This window comes from Aquila chrysaetos, chromosome 22 (genome assembly GCF_900496995.4).
Source record: "Aquila chrysaetos chrysaetos chromosome 22, bAquChr1.4, whole genome shotgun sequence".
In the NCBI taxonomy this organism is placed as follows: Eukaryota; Metazoa; Chordata; class Aves; order Accipitriformes; family Accipitridae; genus Aquila; species Aquila chrysaetos.
The window spans coordinates 16,026,104-16,041,005 of record NC_044025.1 but is presented as its reverse complement, the minus strand read 5'-3'; the positions used below and the strand labels follow the sequence as shown (position 1 = coordinate 16,041,005).

The following is a 14,902-nucleotide window of genomic DNA, read 5'->3' as shown; positions in this document are numbered from 1 at the left end:
TCGGCGGGTGGTGAGCAATTGCACTGCGCATCATTTGTACATTCCAATCCTTTTATTATTACTGTTGTCATTTTATTAGTGTTATCATTATCATTATTAGTTTCTTCTTTTCTGTTCTATTAAACTGTTCTTATTTCAACCCATGAGTTTTACTTCTTTTACCGATTTTCTCCCCCATCCCACTGGGGGTGTGGGGGGGAGTGAGTGAGCGGCTGCATGGTGCTTAGTTGGTGGCTGGGGTTAAACCACGACACCCTCCAGTGAGGGTTGTACTCTTGCACCTAGATGCTCCGATTCCTCCTAAGCAAAACACTCCTTCTTCCTCTGATCTTGCTCTGTTACACACCCCACGGATCTGTGTGTCCGTACGATTACGCCAGTCAAGAGGGTTCTGGGTCTTACTGCCTATAATGTTCTTCTCAGTTCTGGCATTGATGGATACATGGTTCTAAATGACTGTAGTGCACGCAGGCAAGCACCAAAACCCTGTTATATTGACAGCGAGGCCTCTGCAGACTCAGCACATAAAATGGGTCACTACTGTCGTTATTTCAGTTACACAACTCCAGTGTGCCTGCCTTTCTTTTTCCTTGCCCTTGAAGTCACTTGAATGTAAACAAGTAAAACGAGGGCGTAACAAAATCAGGATGAGGAATGGAGAGGGGAAAGGAAAGCATCCCACAGTACTGGTCTGGAGACTAGCATCCTCACAGCTCCAGCAGGCTGGTTCCCCAGAGCTCTGATCCTGGAGCTGCTGCAGAAATAAAGACCCATTGAGAAGTCTGGCTCCAAATTAGCATTTGAATTCCCTTGTAGTCTGTTGTCAGATGGGCAGGAGGTGGGTGCTAGTCTGGGTCTCTCAGTACTGATACACAAAGGTGGCTTTAAAAAGTCCTTATTCTTCTGAGGGAAAGAAATGCATTGCTCAAACTATGGGCACTTTGTGTTTTCCTTTTTTTTTCTTTTTTTTCTCTTTTCCTTCTCCCTTCCTCCTTCGTTTCACCCCCTTTCCTGGATCAGGCTGAGCTGTAGAGAGACATGTCTGGGTATTGTTAGCCCAGTCTGACCTACTTCTTTCCCTCCCCTTGGCCCCGTGTTATGGATGCTGGTGCTATGGAAACCTGGGTGACATGCCAGTGCCACAAAGCCAGGGTCACCAGCTGCACCCTCCTCTCCCAGCCACACAGGAGCTTCCCCTCCCAAGCATACCCCCAAAGAAAGTCAGCAGTGCTGCTTGCCGGGGAAATTCAAGGGTGTGCTCCATCCATCCCACCAAGCCGTGCTCTGGAGGGACCAGGCTGCTCTTCCCTGGGCTCAGGTGCATGGCTGCATTTTTTCCCCGGTCCCAGGGCACAGCATTTTGGTGCTGGCGGCCACGTGTAAACCCGCCGTTGTCTGCACACCAGACCTGTCTGTGCACATATCCTGCACGGGCCGTCACGTGATGGGTAGGAAAGTACACGTGGGCGCCCTTGAAGTTTTCGGGTTAAAAATAAGCCACAAACTTCTGCAACATGGTACAAAAGCCTTACGGGAACCTGGCTAGGTTCCTGCAAAGACAGAAATGGGAACGCGTGCACCGGCGATCCCTGTAGAGGATGGCAGTTGCTCCGTCGGTGGGGCAGAGCCGTGCAGTTTCATTGTCACGGGTTTGCTTGCGTGGGAGCAAGCCTTACGGGGGACGGAGGGTTGTTTACAACTTCAGTCTCTATGTTTCTTGTGATAAAAAAGTTCTCGCTGGTTCTGCAGGTTTCCTTTGCTCTCTGCCGGCCTCCCGTCCGGCTGGCTGCCTCGCCTGGGAGGCTGTGGCAATGCCAAATTAGATTTCCTTCCAAATATCTCACGGCAAACGTTTTCCTCCCGGTTGCTGCCACTGAACTGGCAGGCGTAAGAGGAGGAAGCAGGAAGGAGCTCGGGAATCCGTAAAGCCCTTCGCAGGGGGCTCTTGTGTCTCTCGTAAGCCGTCTCCAGGGGATTTCTGCGAGTCTCCAGGACTCCCCCACCCCGACAACCTTAACCCCAGGGCCTGGCCCAGCACAGCTGAAAACTTGGAAGCAGGAGGGTTTGCGCAGGAGCGCGGCCACGGCTCTGGGTGCGGGCAGCCTGCCTCAGCGCTGCCCGAGCCCCGTTTTGGGGTGCAGCCAGTGACGGCCTGGGCACCTCTTGGGGGTGCAACGAGAGACGCCTCGGCCCGGAGCAGCCGGCTGCCGGACCCCCTCCGACACCTCCCGGTTCCCCTCTCGCTCCCCCCGGCCCGGCGGCCGCAGCCGCGTCGCACCGGCGCCCTCTCCCGAGCGGCGGCGGCGGCCGGAGCCCGGGGCCGGGGAAGGGGCTTCGTACGATGGGGCTCGGGCACAGCCCGGAGTGCCTCGGCCCCGTTAAGCTGCGGGCACGGCAGCCCGGCCTCGGCTCTCCCCGCCCCCGGCTCTTCCCTCAGCCAGCTTAGCTCACCAGACCAGAAGAAAATGAAGCCGGGACGCAAATCCCGCAGGTTGGGGGGGAGCTGAGCTGGCTTCGTGGGTCACCCCCCGCCCCATCACGGCTCCCACTAGGCCGGGCAGGAGCGGGAGGTGAGGAGGGGGCACAGCCCGGGGCGGGAGCAGCAACCGGGAACCTTCTTCACCCTCTCAGCGGTGGAAGTTGCGGTTCTGCAATGGGCCCTGCGGCAGGACCAGTACCGCCGGGCGGTTGGATTGCCGTCAAACTGGAGCTCGCGGGACGGTCTTCACACCAGCTGGATGGTGAACCGGGAGCCACGTAACCTTGGGGTGGCCTGGGCAGACCCTGTCCCACCCAGCACGCACGTTCCCAGTCCAAAACTGGCCCCTCGGCATCTCTGCAGAGGACGCGAGTGGGCAAAGTGGTTTCACGTGCCGTGCGGCGGCAGCGCTTCGAATTGGGTAAATCCTGAAACCATCGACTGCATCGTTGAACCGTGGTCTGGTGCAACGTAATTTTCTCTGATGACAGTTATGAAGCAGCAGAGTAATGACAGCATCCCTGGGTGGAGGGGGGGAGCTTTCCTTCTGCTAGAGGCACCTGAATCGACCCCTCTGACAACTGTTTGAAGGGGCTGATGTGCCGGGCAGTTTTTCTGTGACAGAACTAACGACGGCAGGCAGCCGAGGCCAGAGCCTGGCTGCGCTGCACCAGGATTTTTAATGGTCCTCCGTGCCTCCAAGGGGAGAAGCTGGCTCACCACAACCTCGCTGCTGAATCATTAACTTCCCTCCTCTGAGTCATTCTGCAGCCCTGTCAGGGAGCCGAGATAAGCAGGGCTGAGGTGGTGGTGGCTCCAGGCTGATACAATAGGGTTAGAAAAGTGGTTGCAGGGTAAAAGATGGAGGTTGTGTCTGCAGAAGCAGTGAGCACCCACTTGCACTAACCCGAGACAGCAGAGCTTTGAGACGGAGCCAGGACCTGCACTGGCAGCTGGGGCTGGTCCTTCTGTATTAATCCTCTGGGAGGTGACTGGTAAAATGCAGGTAAAAAGGTGAGGACAGAGAATTAACTTCAGGAGGTGGTGGGACATGTTAATGTAAAGGCTAAGTAAAATCTCAGTGGGGGCATGTGGCATGTCTGTTCCTCCCTGGCCTTGCTAAGGCACAGCCGGTGTTAAATGATGCTCAGCCTTTTCCAAAGTGTTTTAGCAAAGCTGCTAGAAAAGAAGTTATTTTGTTGTTGTTTACCTTGCTGTGACACCCGTGGGTTTGTGTGAGTATGGGGCCCTGCTGCATTGAAAACTTTGCAGAAGCAAGTGCTGTACAGTTATTTTTGTTTGGATTTAAGGCTTTCCCTGCAGTGTTTGCCGACTTCAATGCAGCAGCATGACTCCGAGGCAGGAAAGCCCGAATGGGAAACAGACTGGGGACTTTGTGGGATAAGCCCATTTAAAATGCAGGGAAGGAAATGAAACAATGTGAAAAATTAATCACTTCTTCCAAAAAACCCCTGCCTTTTATTCTTACAATCTAGATATGCCTACTCCTGGGGAAAGGAGGGGTGAATGGCAGGCTTTAAAGTGTGGTTAGGCTGGCAGCATGTTAATGCAGTTTTTTTCGCTCTCCAGGTTTGATGTGAAATCCCCCTGTGACAATGGCACGGAGCGCTGCTGGTGTTTTCTGAGCTGTGTCACTAACATGAGCGGACCAGTAAGCAAAAGCATCAATGTTGTGAACGCTGGGCTCCCGTAAAAATCCTGGCCAAGCCCGGATGGGGACCCGAGCACCGGGCAAACCACCCAGCAGGGACCACTGTTTGGTGTTGAGCAGCTTAGCCCCCAACCTGGGAGCTCGGCACCTCTGAAAATCAGATTCTCCCTACTCAGAGCTCTCCTCCCATGGGACGTAGGGTTGCAGACTGTGTTACGCTGCACGGCAGGGAAACCGAGGCAGTCACCTCGTGTTCAAACACCCGTGGTTTTGTTCTCTGCTAGTTGCAGACCCACAAGGAGACACCCAGCACAGCAAGCTCAGTGCCTTTTTATTTGTGCACGTTGTCGCTCAGCAGTATTCCAAGTTATACATGCAGTAGTGGTTATGAGTTAGCACAGTCTGATTTACAATATTGTCCAAGGGCAATGGCTGATAACCATTACAAGGGCACTAATAGACTTTCACACAACATGTTGATGGCTACTCCTGTTTACACCTTGACTCTTGTTATGCCCCAGCCCACATCTGGTTTCAAATGCCTTTCTTAGGCGTGGGCCTTGGAAAACTGCCATGAACCCACGTTTGGTGCCTGGGCTGAAGGCAGAGCTGCTGGAGGAAGGGGAACACATGGCAATTCACTGGGAAGCTCATGCTGAGATGAATTTGCTTTTATGTGTCCAGTTTCCCTAAAATTCTCCTTGTTTTGAAGCATTGCTGTTTCTGCATCAGGCATGATGGAGCTGCCAGGTATGGAGCACTTGGCACAAAGAGTGCTGTGGGGGAAAAATACCTCCTGAAGAGCTCAGCAGTTCATGCCGGTGCTGGGCAGCGGGGAGGGAGGTGTTAAAAACTCAGGTGAGGGTGGATTTGTTGCTTAGCTGTATTAGGTACAGCCAGTCTGTTACCATGGGCAGGAGGGAGCAGGACTCGAAGGCAAGGACACCGATGAGGGACAGAGGAGCGGGTCACGCTGTGAGAAGCTGGAGGATGTTCAGCCCCACGTAGTGAGAGAGGAAGAAATGCAAGATGCCCAGGGCTGATGCTGCAATGAGAATCCAGAGAACTCCAGTGCTAAAGTATATCGGGGCGAGCCTGGTGGAGGAGAGGGACCCTGCTAAGACCGAGCATTGCTGCTCTCGCCCGGGAATAATCCCTTCCTCCTTGGAGAAGGGCGGTGGAAAGGCAGCCCCTGGCTGTCCCCTGTCCCCTACATGGGGCCCTGTGCCCTGCTCCCACCTCGAGGGAGCACACACGCACCCGCAAGAGCTCGGGGCAGCTCCAGCCTTGCCCCGTACCTGTGTCTCTGGCCCCAGCCCCGTACCCATGCCCACGTTATGCCCCGGGGAGAGCTCGGCAAGGCTGAGCCATGCAGGGACCCTGAAGCAGCCAGAGGGAGTCCTGAGCTTCCCCAAAGCACATTATGCTCCCAAATGCAAACCCCCAGGGGTTATCATGTACTCCAGGCTGGCAGAGGTGTTTACCTTTTTGAGGACGATGCCCTGTATCCCATAAAGTAGCAGTAGCGGGCATAGAGATAGAGCAGACCCAAGGCTGCAGCCAGACCTGCAGTTGAGAGAGATGACAGTGACCATCTCCAAAGGCTTTTTAGAGCTACTTTGAGCCAAGCAGGTAGCCCAAAGTGAAGGAATAGAGGCTTTGTGTCCTCTGGTTCTACCCTCCCATCAGAGACAGAATTATTGCCTGTTTTATTGTTCAGAAGGTGAGCAGGACCTGAGGACTGAGCAAGCACTCGGGGGAACAGATCCAGTGACAAACCAGATAACGGGCTATTCTCACCTTGATGGAAGAAGAGTCCAGCCTGCCACAGAAGCGCCAGGAAAATGGGAAAGTACTCGGAGGAGTTCACCCTGGCAGGAAAGAGGAAGGTCATACACAAGGGAAAGGAAGATCTTCCTTTTTTGCTTCCCCTAGCAGTTTCCAGGGGCTGGAGGCTGTTGCTTTTTAGAGCTGATATCACCATAAAAAGCATCCAAGGCTTGCACCTTTCCCTGCAGTTCCATCCCACCTTTATTCACAGGAATTAAACAGTAGAAGGAATGGGGTCTCCAGGGCACAAGGAATTAAGTAAAAGATGCCCAGATCAGACCATGCACAGAAAGGCTCTGTGGACCACCCCGACTGCCCCTTCCCAAGCGCTACAGCTCAAACCCTGCTGTAGAAGCCCCCAAAGCTGCAAGGAAGGTCTGCCCCAGCAGGCTGCAGACATATTGAGGATGAAGTGCATCTTAAGCAGATAAGGCCAGAACAGCTTGGGCTTCGTGCAGGACTGGGAGAGAGCACTTAGCTCTTTGGATTCTTTGTACACCATGCCCTTTTCCCCCCAAAGACAAAGTAGTAGGACAAAGAGATGCTGGATGAGGCTGAGCCTAGGCTGGCAAAGGAGCAGAGAAGGGGATGGCTGAGGGCATCCTGCTCCTGCTGCCCAGTTGCTTTTTTTCATTGCTCAGCTACAGCAAAAGTGGAAGCGTCCTCCCTCTCTGCTTCCCTCCCCACCGCAGCCCTAGCACAGAAGTCACAGCAGAGATGCTGGATTGTCACTATCCTCGTACCAGCCTCAGCTGAGATCTCTCTGGGATGTTGTCCTTCCCAGTGAGCAGGGTTCAGAGCAGGGCTGAAGCTGCCCGAGGCTTTGACACCTCTTGGCTAAAACCAGCCTAAGGCTCAGGCACCCACAACTTTGTCTTTAGCAGCCCTACACTCTACAGCAGAGATTTCTGTGTGGTTTCTGTCAGCAACGGCTGGTGTGTTTAGGACTGGTGAGCCAACAGTCTCGATGCTGACTCTTAAGCCCATTAATTTACCCCCGAGGGAGGTGAGTAACTGCTGAATTACAGTCCCGAGAAATAAATGGCAAAGCAGGGGAGGGGCAGTGCCGTTAGACGCGAGATCTGGAAAACGTCTTGTCGGAGGAGTTTCTTACTGTGCTCGAAAGATCCTTTCAAATTCAGGTGGGCCTGAGATCTTTGGAGGAGAAATGCCAAACACCCTCCTGGCATAGATCACCTGGAGCAAGAAGTAGGCTGCGGCAAAAGAGAGAAAAGTAGCAGTGGTCAGTCCTCTGCTGGAGACTGCCAGAGGTAAGGGCAAAAGGTCTGTGGTCTCCTCCTAACCTTGCACTCCTGCATAGCAGAGAAAGCTGGATGAAAATCCCAGATTAAGTTTCAGACAAGGAAAAGGAATGACCCAGTGCAACGGTGAAGGGAGGAGTATGCAGTCACGTACCACCAGCAGATATCTGCTTTCTCTCTTGCGTAATTAACAGATGATCTATTATCTACAGAAATTGTTACACAGTTCAGATGCACTTTGTTACTGCCAATTTTAAGGTTTTTTCAATCTTTAATTTTTTGCCCTTCTAAATCCTGATAGCTGAGTAGGGAGGGAACTGATGCCACAGATAAGCCACCCAGACACTGAATTAAATTGTCATGCAATGTGGAACCATGGCTGGGAGATGTTCTGTGTGACCCACCGCAGCCCGTTCTTCCACCTTTCTGCACGGCAGTGCTCTTTGTATGCTAACGTCTACATGAACTTAAGGAACTGCTGTAAACACATTTTTCAAAGAAAGAATTCTACATGTTTGCAGAGGAGAACATCTACCAAGAAGTTTCTGAACTGAGGAGGTAGGTCAGTTCAGAGGAAGGGCTTCCCAGGCACTCGTTGAATACTTTTCAAAACCCAGACAAGATATCAGTCTGCTGTCTGAAAAGCGGGGAAGCACCAGTGCAACAGCAGAAAGGAAATCTGAAATGAAAGGAAATCCCTGGAGGTACAGTAGACTGACCCAGCAAGTATTTGGACATGTGTATCCGATGGTCCCTACCTTGCTCCAGGACTCCCAGGACTGTCACGGCAGCCAGCAGGTGAATCTGATCCAACATATTGACTCTTCCAGACCCTAGAAAATCTGATTTCTTGATCAGAAGCTCCTCTGGCCAGGTTTAGTCCTTGCTGATGTGTCAGTCAGCGGTGGTAGCTGGCAGCATAGGTTTGCTCTAATTGAACAGGGAAGATTTGTATGTGGTGCTTAAACCCAGGAGGAGTCTGGCTTGCCTGTTACTGTATGCACCATGGAAATATAAATCATTGGAGAGAGGTCTAATGGCGTCTTTCCGTTCCCACCCTCCCTTTTCCAGGAATGAGTTATGAGGAAGTGGGAAAACCCAGCAGCGAGTGAACATGTGAGAGGTAAGAGAGGGGAATTGGGAGCTGAATGGGGGCACAAAACTCAACAGCCCAGCAATCCACTCCCCCTGGGGCATCTGGTTTAAAACCACTCCTAACGAAGGCCAAGGCACGTCCCTCTTGCTGATGTTGCATGAGGAACCACAGCCCCGCTTGGGCTGTTCTGCACCTCTTGAGCATCAGGACAGGCAGCGTTTCGTGGCACGTATCACTGCGTGCACAGGCTCTGGAAAGCACGCGTTGGGCACAGAGCACGACTTCTGGCCATGACACTGAGACAGCGTCGAATAAAGCCCCCAAGTAAAAAACCCACTGCAACGGTAAGACAGGTTGTGATAAAGTATAAAAGGTACAGATCTGTCTTGCACAGTGATAATTTATATGGGGATGGGACCTGCGGAATGACTGTCAGACACCAAGAGGGTTTCAGAGCCTGCCCTCGTACTGGAAAGGCTGGGAGCTGTGCATTTAAGGCTTCTGATCAATCCTCAGCCGAATTAACTCTCATCGTAAACACCAGAGAGAGTTCTGTGTGGGTAAAAACCTGCAGAATTCATCAGGATATAGCAAAAAGGAAAATTATATTTTCACGTGTCAGGGTAGACCCACTCGGCTAATTCCTGTCTAAGAGCACAAAGCTGGCATGGCTGCGAGCTGCTGAAACTGCTGGCTTTGCTTCCTTCCTCTCCCCGCATTCGAAGAATTTTCCCTTCGGACCAGGGACAAGTTAAGACAAAGTGATCGTTAAATGTCACTATTATGGAAAATAAGATCAGATTAAAGCAGTTTACAGAAGTTACGTTGTATGCCTAATGTCCCTGATAGACTTCGGAAGAAGCAATAAACTGGTTCCGGTTTTCTGCCTCTCTGTAAGGGAGGGATAAAGGCACCCGAAGAAGCTATAACAATGTCCCAGCCTAGTATTTCTCCAAATATCAAACACAGACACCACTGTTTGTCAAGCACCAGCTTTAAGAATAATTCCTTCATCTCAGAATTGATCCTTTTTCATTTCAGCGACTGTTTAGAAATACGAGGAACATTGTGTTTCGTTTTCTCCCATTTAGCTGTCAAAGAAATGAAGACTTTCCTGTGTAAGCTCAAAAAGGGCAGAGGTCTCCCCGTGCTTAATGATGTTTGATTTCCTTCTGCTCCTGTCTGATTACAGCCCGCCAGCAAAGAAAATACAAAGCAAAGCAACTGAACAAAAAAGATAGGAGTTTACACCTCTGTCAGATGACAGTGCACCGTAACCTGCATCAAAAGTGTCAAATACGTGTAAGGAAACCTGAGCCAGGAGGAGCTGTAAAGGCAGCCATAGAGCACTCCCACTCCCCAGATCATCATTAGATGCAAAATATTTCTAGTATCATCTAGCCTAGTTGAAATATAATAAAGGCTAGTAGAAACATGAATGAATAAACAAGCACAGATGTCTCTCCCCTCCTCCTCCCTCCCCCGTAAGCATAATTTTTCAAGCTGTCTTTACCTCCTGAAGGGCACTGCTGGAGATATGCGAGAAATAAAACAAAGGATGTTACTTAACCTCTGTAAAGAGTTAACGAGGCGTGACCCTGAGCGAAAGAACAAAATTACACTGTAAATCAGTCGAACAAGGGAATACCAAGATAAGCACAAGGGGAACTCTACTACTGGTAAAGTCAAAGAGCTACTTGAATTTTGAGTGAACTAGCCTAATTAACATGGTACAAACCCTGCCCTCGGACAGGGAAAGCCCCCTACCACCAGCAGCCCCTTCCTCAGGGCACATGTGCAGTAAAAAGGAGGATGCTGTGGTTTTAAGTGGAGCCGAGGCTGGCGAGAACCAAAAGGAGCAAAGGGTGATGGAGCGAAGCTGTGAAAGTACTGATCGCTGTTGCTCGGGATGTATAAATGTTGTCCGCGTGCTAACCGAGGGGTGCTGGCTTAGTGGGGTCACCACCTGGCACCCATCTCTGCGCAGGCACGAGAGAAACAAATCTCTCGGCTCTGGGTGTTACTGGCTTTTCACCCACCGGGCAAAGAACCCCATTTTGGGACAACATTTTGGCACCCCAGGTGGGATGGCCATAAGACCTTGCCTGCATCATCTTGCCATCCCCAACAGCGGAGCGAGGCCCAGCACGCACCCACCTATTGATCGGGGTCTTCTCCGCATTCGCTCCGAAGTCGGGGCGACGAGCAACTTGGAGGTGCAACACCCACCAGAGATATTTGTAAAAGGGTGAAAGGGGGCGAATTTCTGGATTGGTGAGTATTTAATTTAATTTAATTTAATCTAATTTAATTGCTTCCATGGAAAGTCGCACATAGATGGTTGGCAAAGGGTGCCTTAATTGACCAGTGGGGTTAGAGCCGAGTGCACACAAGGGAATTACTGACCGGGGGGTCAGAGGTGGCAAATAATTAATAATCTAGATATTTGGCGAAAATGGGATCAGGCCAATCCACAATTCCTCCCTGTAGCCCTTTGGGGTGTGTTTTGAAAAATTGGACAAGTTTGGGCGAGATCCGATGACTAAAGATAAAATAAAAAGATATTGTAATCAATGGTGGCTGAATTATAAACTGGATGACAATGAAGTCCAGACAGAAAATGGATCGGTAAACTATAATATTATATGACAATTGATGTTCTTTTGCCGTTGGATGGGGAAATGGGACAAAGTACCTTATGTTGATGCCTTTACGACTTTGTACAGAAAGGAAAAATGTAAGCTAACTACTGACCTAGTGATGTATACAGCTTCTGAGAAAAAGGAGAGCGGTTGTTGCATAGGCTGTGATAATAGAAAGTTGCAGAAAGTTAATGGAGCTGGGGGAATGTCAGTCTCACAGCTGATAGAAATAGCATATAAAGTGTGTAACAATTGAGATGAGAGAGAAAGAAAAGAAAAACAGAACAGAATGAAGTTGCAAGCATCTTTGCTGGCAGCAGCAATAAATGGAAATGATGTCAGAGGGAAAGGTAGAGGAAGAGGAGGACGCGGAGGAATAATGCAGGGAAGGCGTCCACCAAACCGAACCCCTTCAGGACCAAATCAGTGTGTGGTCTGTAAACAGGAAGGGCCCTGGAAGAATGAATGCCCAAACTGAAAGGGGCCAGAAGAACAAGGTCATGCAGGAAATGCTAATCTTATGATGTTAGAAGATTCAGATAATGAATGAAGGGGACGGGGGAAAACATTAAAGTCGATCCCCTGGTTCCAGTTAAGCTGGGGAATGAGACCATAGATTTTTTAATTGACAGTGGATCCACTCATTCAGTGGTCACCAGTTGTAAAGGACCTCTAAGTGAAATAACTATACCTATTGTTGGGGCGATGGGAAAAAGAACCTTAAGACCATTTTTACAACTAATGGAATGCACAACTGGGGGAACTAAATTAATTCATGAGTTTCTATATGTGCCAGAATGCCCTGTACCTCTGTTGGGATGAGATTTGCTATGCAAACTAAATGCACAAGTAACCTTTTCTGAGAATGCTGTACAGCTCCATATCCTGCCTGAAACAGCCTGGAGAGCCCAGAACTGCTTGCTGACAGATGAGACATATGAAGAATCCAAAGAAAATATTCCGAACACTGTGCTAAATGCGGTAATTCCCCTGGTATGGGCTTCTAAGAAACCAGGTAAAGCAAAATACATAAGTCCAATTAAGATAAAACTAAAAGAGGGGGCAAAATGGGTGAAGGTGCACCAATATCCTATTAGACTGGAAGCTCACAGAGGCCTCGAACCCCTGATAAATATTTTTATGCAATATGGACTGCTCAGGGAATGTCAATCTGAATAAAATACACCAATCTTACCAGTGGGGAAGCCTTGCTCCCAGGAATACCGATTGGTGCAGGATTTGAGGGCTATAAATCAGATAACCAGAGACACACATCCTACGGTGTCTAACCCTTATACCGTGATTAACAGCTGTACCAGAGAACAACACCTATTTTACAGTGCTAGACTTAAAAGAACAAAGTCAAACACTCTTCATTTTTGAATGGGAGAATCTGACTACTGGAAGGAAAGGACAACTGTGTTGGATTGTTCTTCTCCAGGGATTTAAAAAATAGTCCTACTTTGTTTGGTGAAGTATTGGCTAAAGAATTAGAACAATGGTGAACACATAATGATGGTGTTACTCTTTTACAGTATGTGGACAATATCTTAATTGGGGCTGATGCTGAAGAAGTTTGTACAGAAGGTATGGTAAGCCTGCCAAACTTCCTGGGACCGGCTGGATACCAGGTCTTGAAGAAAAAGCACAAATTGTGAGGAAGGAAGTCCAATACCTTGGTTTTAATATATCAAAAGGACAATGAGCACTGGAGGAAGAATCAAAGGAGGCTATATGACGAATAGGAGCACCAAAACAAAAAAAACAATTAAGGGGGTTTCTGGGGATGCTGGATTCTGCCGAATACGGATCCCCAATTTTGGACTTACAGCCAAACCCTTACAAGCAGCCACAAAGGGCCCAGGGGAGTTGTTAGAATGGACTCCAGAGTGTGGGAGTAGTTTTGATGAAATTAAAAGAAAACTGATGGAAGCCTCCGCCTTGGTCCTCCCTGATCTGACAAAACCTTTTCAGTTATATGTACATGAAAGACAGCAAGTGGCCTCTGGGGTAATGACTCAGATGCTTGGAAGCTAGAAAATGCCAGTAGCCTATTTTTTGAAACAATTGGATGAAGTGAGTAAAGGATGGCCGGCTTGTCTCCGAGCTGTAGCTGCCACTGCTCTGTTAATCCAGGAAGCCTGGGAGCTCCCCTTGGGACAACCAGTAATAGTACTAGTCCCACATGCAGTGGTGACTCTTTTAAACCAAAAAGGATACCATTGGATTTCTCCAAACCCACTGGCCAAATACCAAGCCATGCTACTAGATCAAGAAGATGTCACTCTAAGTGTAGCATCAACTCTAAACCCTGCCATCTTGTTGCTGATGGCAAAACAAGAACCTTTACAACATGACTGTTTGGCAACTATCAAACAGGTCTATGCCAGCAGGCCAGATCTGAGAGATGACCCATTGAAAAATGTGGATTTGGAACTATTTACAGATAGCAGCAGCTTTATACGGAATGGCGAAAGAAAAGCTGGATATGCAGTGGTTACCTTATGGGAAGAAATAGAGGCCAAATCCTTACCCCCAAATACCTCAGCACAGAAAGCTGAAATGGTTGCTCTTACAAGGGCACTTGAAATTGGAAAAGATTGAAGTATCAATATATATATACAGACTCCAGCTACGCCTTTGGAGTTGTACATGCTCATGGAGCTATTTGGAAGGAATGTGGGCTATTAAATTCCAAGAGGAGCAGTATAAAATATGGACAAGAGATTTTAAATTTGCTTCAGGCTGTAGTAGAACCAAAGGAGGTGGCAGTAATCCACTGCAGAGGCCATCAAAAGGGACAAGGGGAAATAACCCAAGGTAACAGGTTGGCTGACCAGGCTGCAAAAAGTGCTGCTTTATACGAACCGATAATAGAAGCCCTCATACCCAACAGGAAACCTGATATGAAACCTCCATAATATTCAGAAAAAGAAAAACAGTTGGCAGAAAAGTTGAAGTGCACAAAAAGTGGAGAAGGATGGTGGGTAACTCCAAATCAACAAGCATTAACCACATCTAAAATGATGGAGACCTTCCTTAAAAAGTTGCATGAAGAAACACATATGGGATCAGATGCAATGATGAGCAGTATCAAGAGATATGCTATAGAGCCAAAAATGCAGACAAATGCAGATATAATAGTAAAGAAATGTCAAATTTGCTGTGCAAACAACCCTAAAATTCAGGAGAAACCTCTGATGGGTGAAGTAAGAAGGGGAATAACACCCGAGGAATATTGGCAAATAGATTTCTCTGAATTTCCAAAATGCAGACAATACAAGTATCTACTTGTTTTAGTGGATACGTTTTCTGGATGGCCTGAGGCTTTCTCTTGTTGCAGCAATAGAGCTAGGGAAGTAATTAGGATTTTATAGAAAGAAATAATCCCCAGGTTCAGAGTTTCTGAGGGTGTGTCCTTGGACAAAGGACCTCACTTTATTTCAGACATAGTCCATGGGGTATCTAAATTCTTCCGGACAAAGTGGGATCTGCACACCCCTTGGAGACCATAGTCTAGTGGGAAGGTAGAAAGCATGAATCAGACCCTTAAAAGACAAATTTCTAAATTATGACAAGAAACCCAGCTTAAATGGGTAGATATCCTGCCAATTGCCCTGATGAGAATTAGGATTACTCCACTAGTGAGGGAAGGGATAAGCCCCTTTGAAATATTATATGGAAAACCAAATCCCATCAATGAGGTGGGTAGCCAGACTGATCAGATACACATTAAAGGCGAAGGAATTTTGAAAGATTATTTGTTATCTCTCTCACAGGTATTATCCTCTTTACACAGGTATCTCAACCAGCGGGCTCCACTTCCTTTGGACTCTCCGGTACATAACTTCAAGCCCAGAGATCTGGTTTACATCCAGACCTGGAAGGATAAACCACTAAAAGAAAAGTGGAAGGGACCTT

At 48.8% G+C, this 14,902-nt stretch overlaps 1 protein-coding gene and 1 long non-coding RNA gene across 4 annotated transcripts; one reads left to right on the top strand and one right to left on the bottom strand.

Annotated features, from left to right (window-relative positions):
- The first annotated feature begins 3,262 nt into the window (after window positions 1–3,262).
- LOC121232538 lies at window positions 3,263–8,999 on the top strand. Of its 2 annotated transcripts, none has more exons than XR_005931156.1 (2): window positions 3,263–3,485; window positions 8,315–8,999. It is a non-coding gene; the product is annotated as an uncharacterized LOC121232538 (long non-coding RNA). The 2 variants fall into 2 exon arrangements; XR_005931155.1 differs by lacking the exon at window positions 3,263–3,485 and adding an exon at window positions 7,683–8,041.
- Window positions 3,507–8,320, bottom strand: LOC115334443 (leukotriene C4 synthase-like). Of its 2 annotated transcripts, none has more exons than XM_029998575.2 (5): window positions 8,002–8,320; window positions 7,096–7,195; window positions 5,952–6,022; window positions 5,636–5,717; window positions 3,507–5,246 (listed from the first exon to the last, which is right to left on the bottom strand). In XM_029998575.2, the coding sequence occupies exons 1-5, from the start codon at window positions 8,057–8,059 to the stop codon at window positions 5,120–5,122; spliced, it is 438 nt and encodes a 145-aa protein (XP_029854435.1). In that variant the 5' UTR covers window positions 8,060–8,320; the 3' UTR covers window positions 3,507–5,119. The 2 variants fall into 2 exon arrangements, with proteins under 2 accessions (XP_029854435.1, XP_029854433.1); XM_029998573.2 differs by having other exon boundaries at window positions 3,507–5,196.
- Window positions 9,000–14,902: the final 5,903 nt, after the last annotated feature.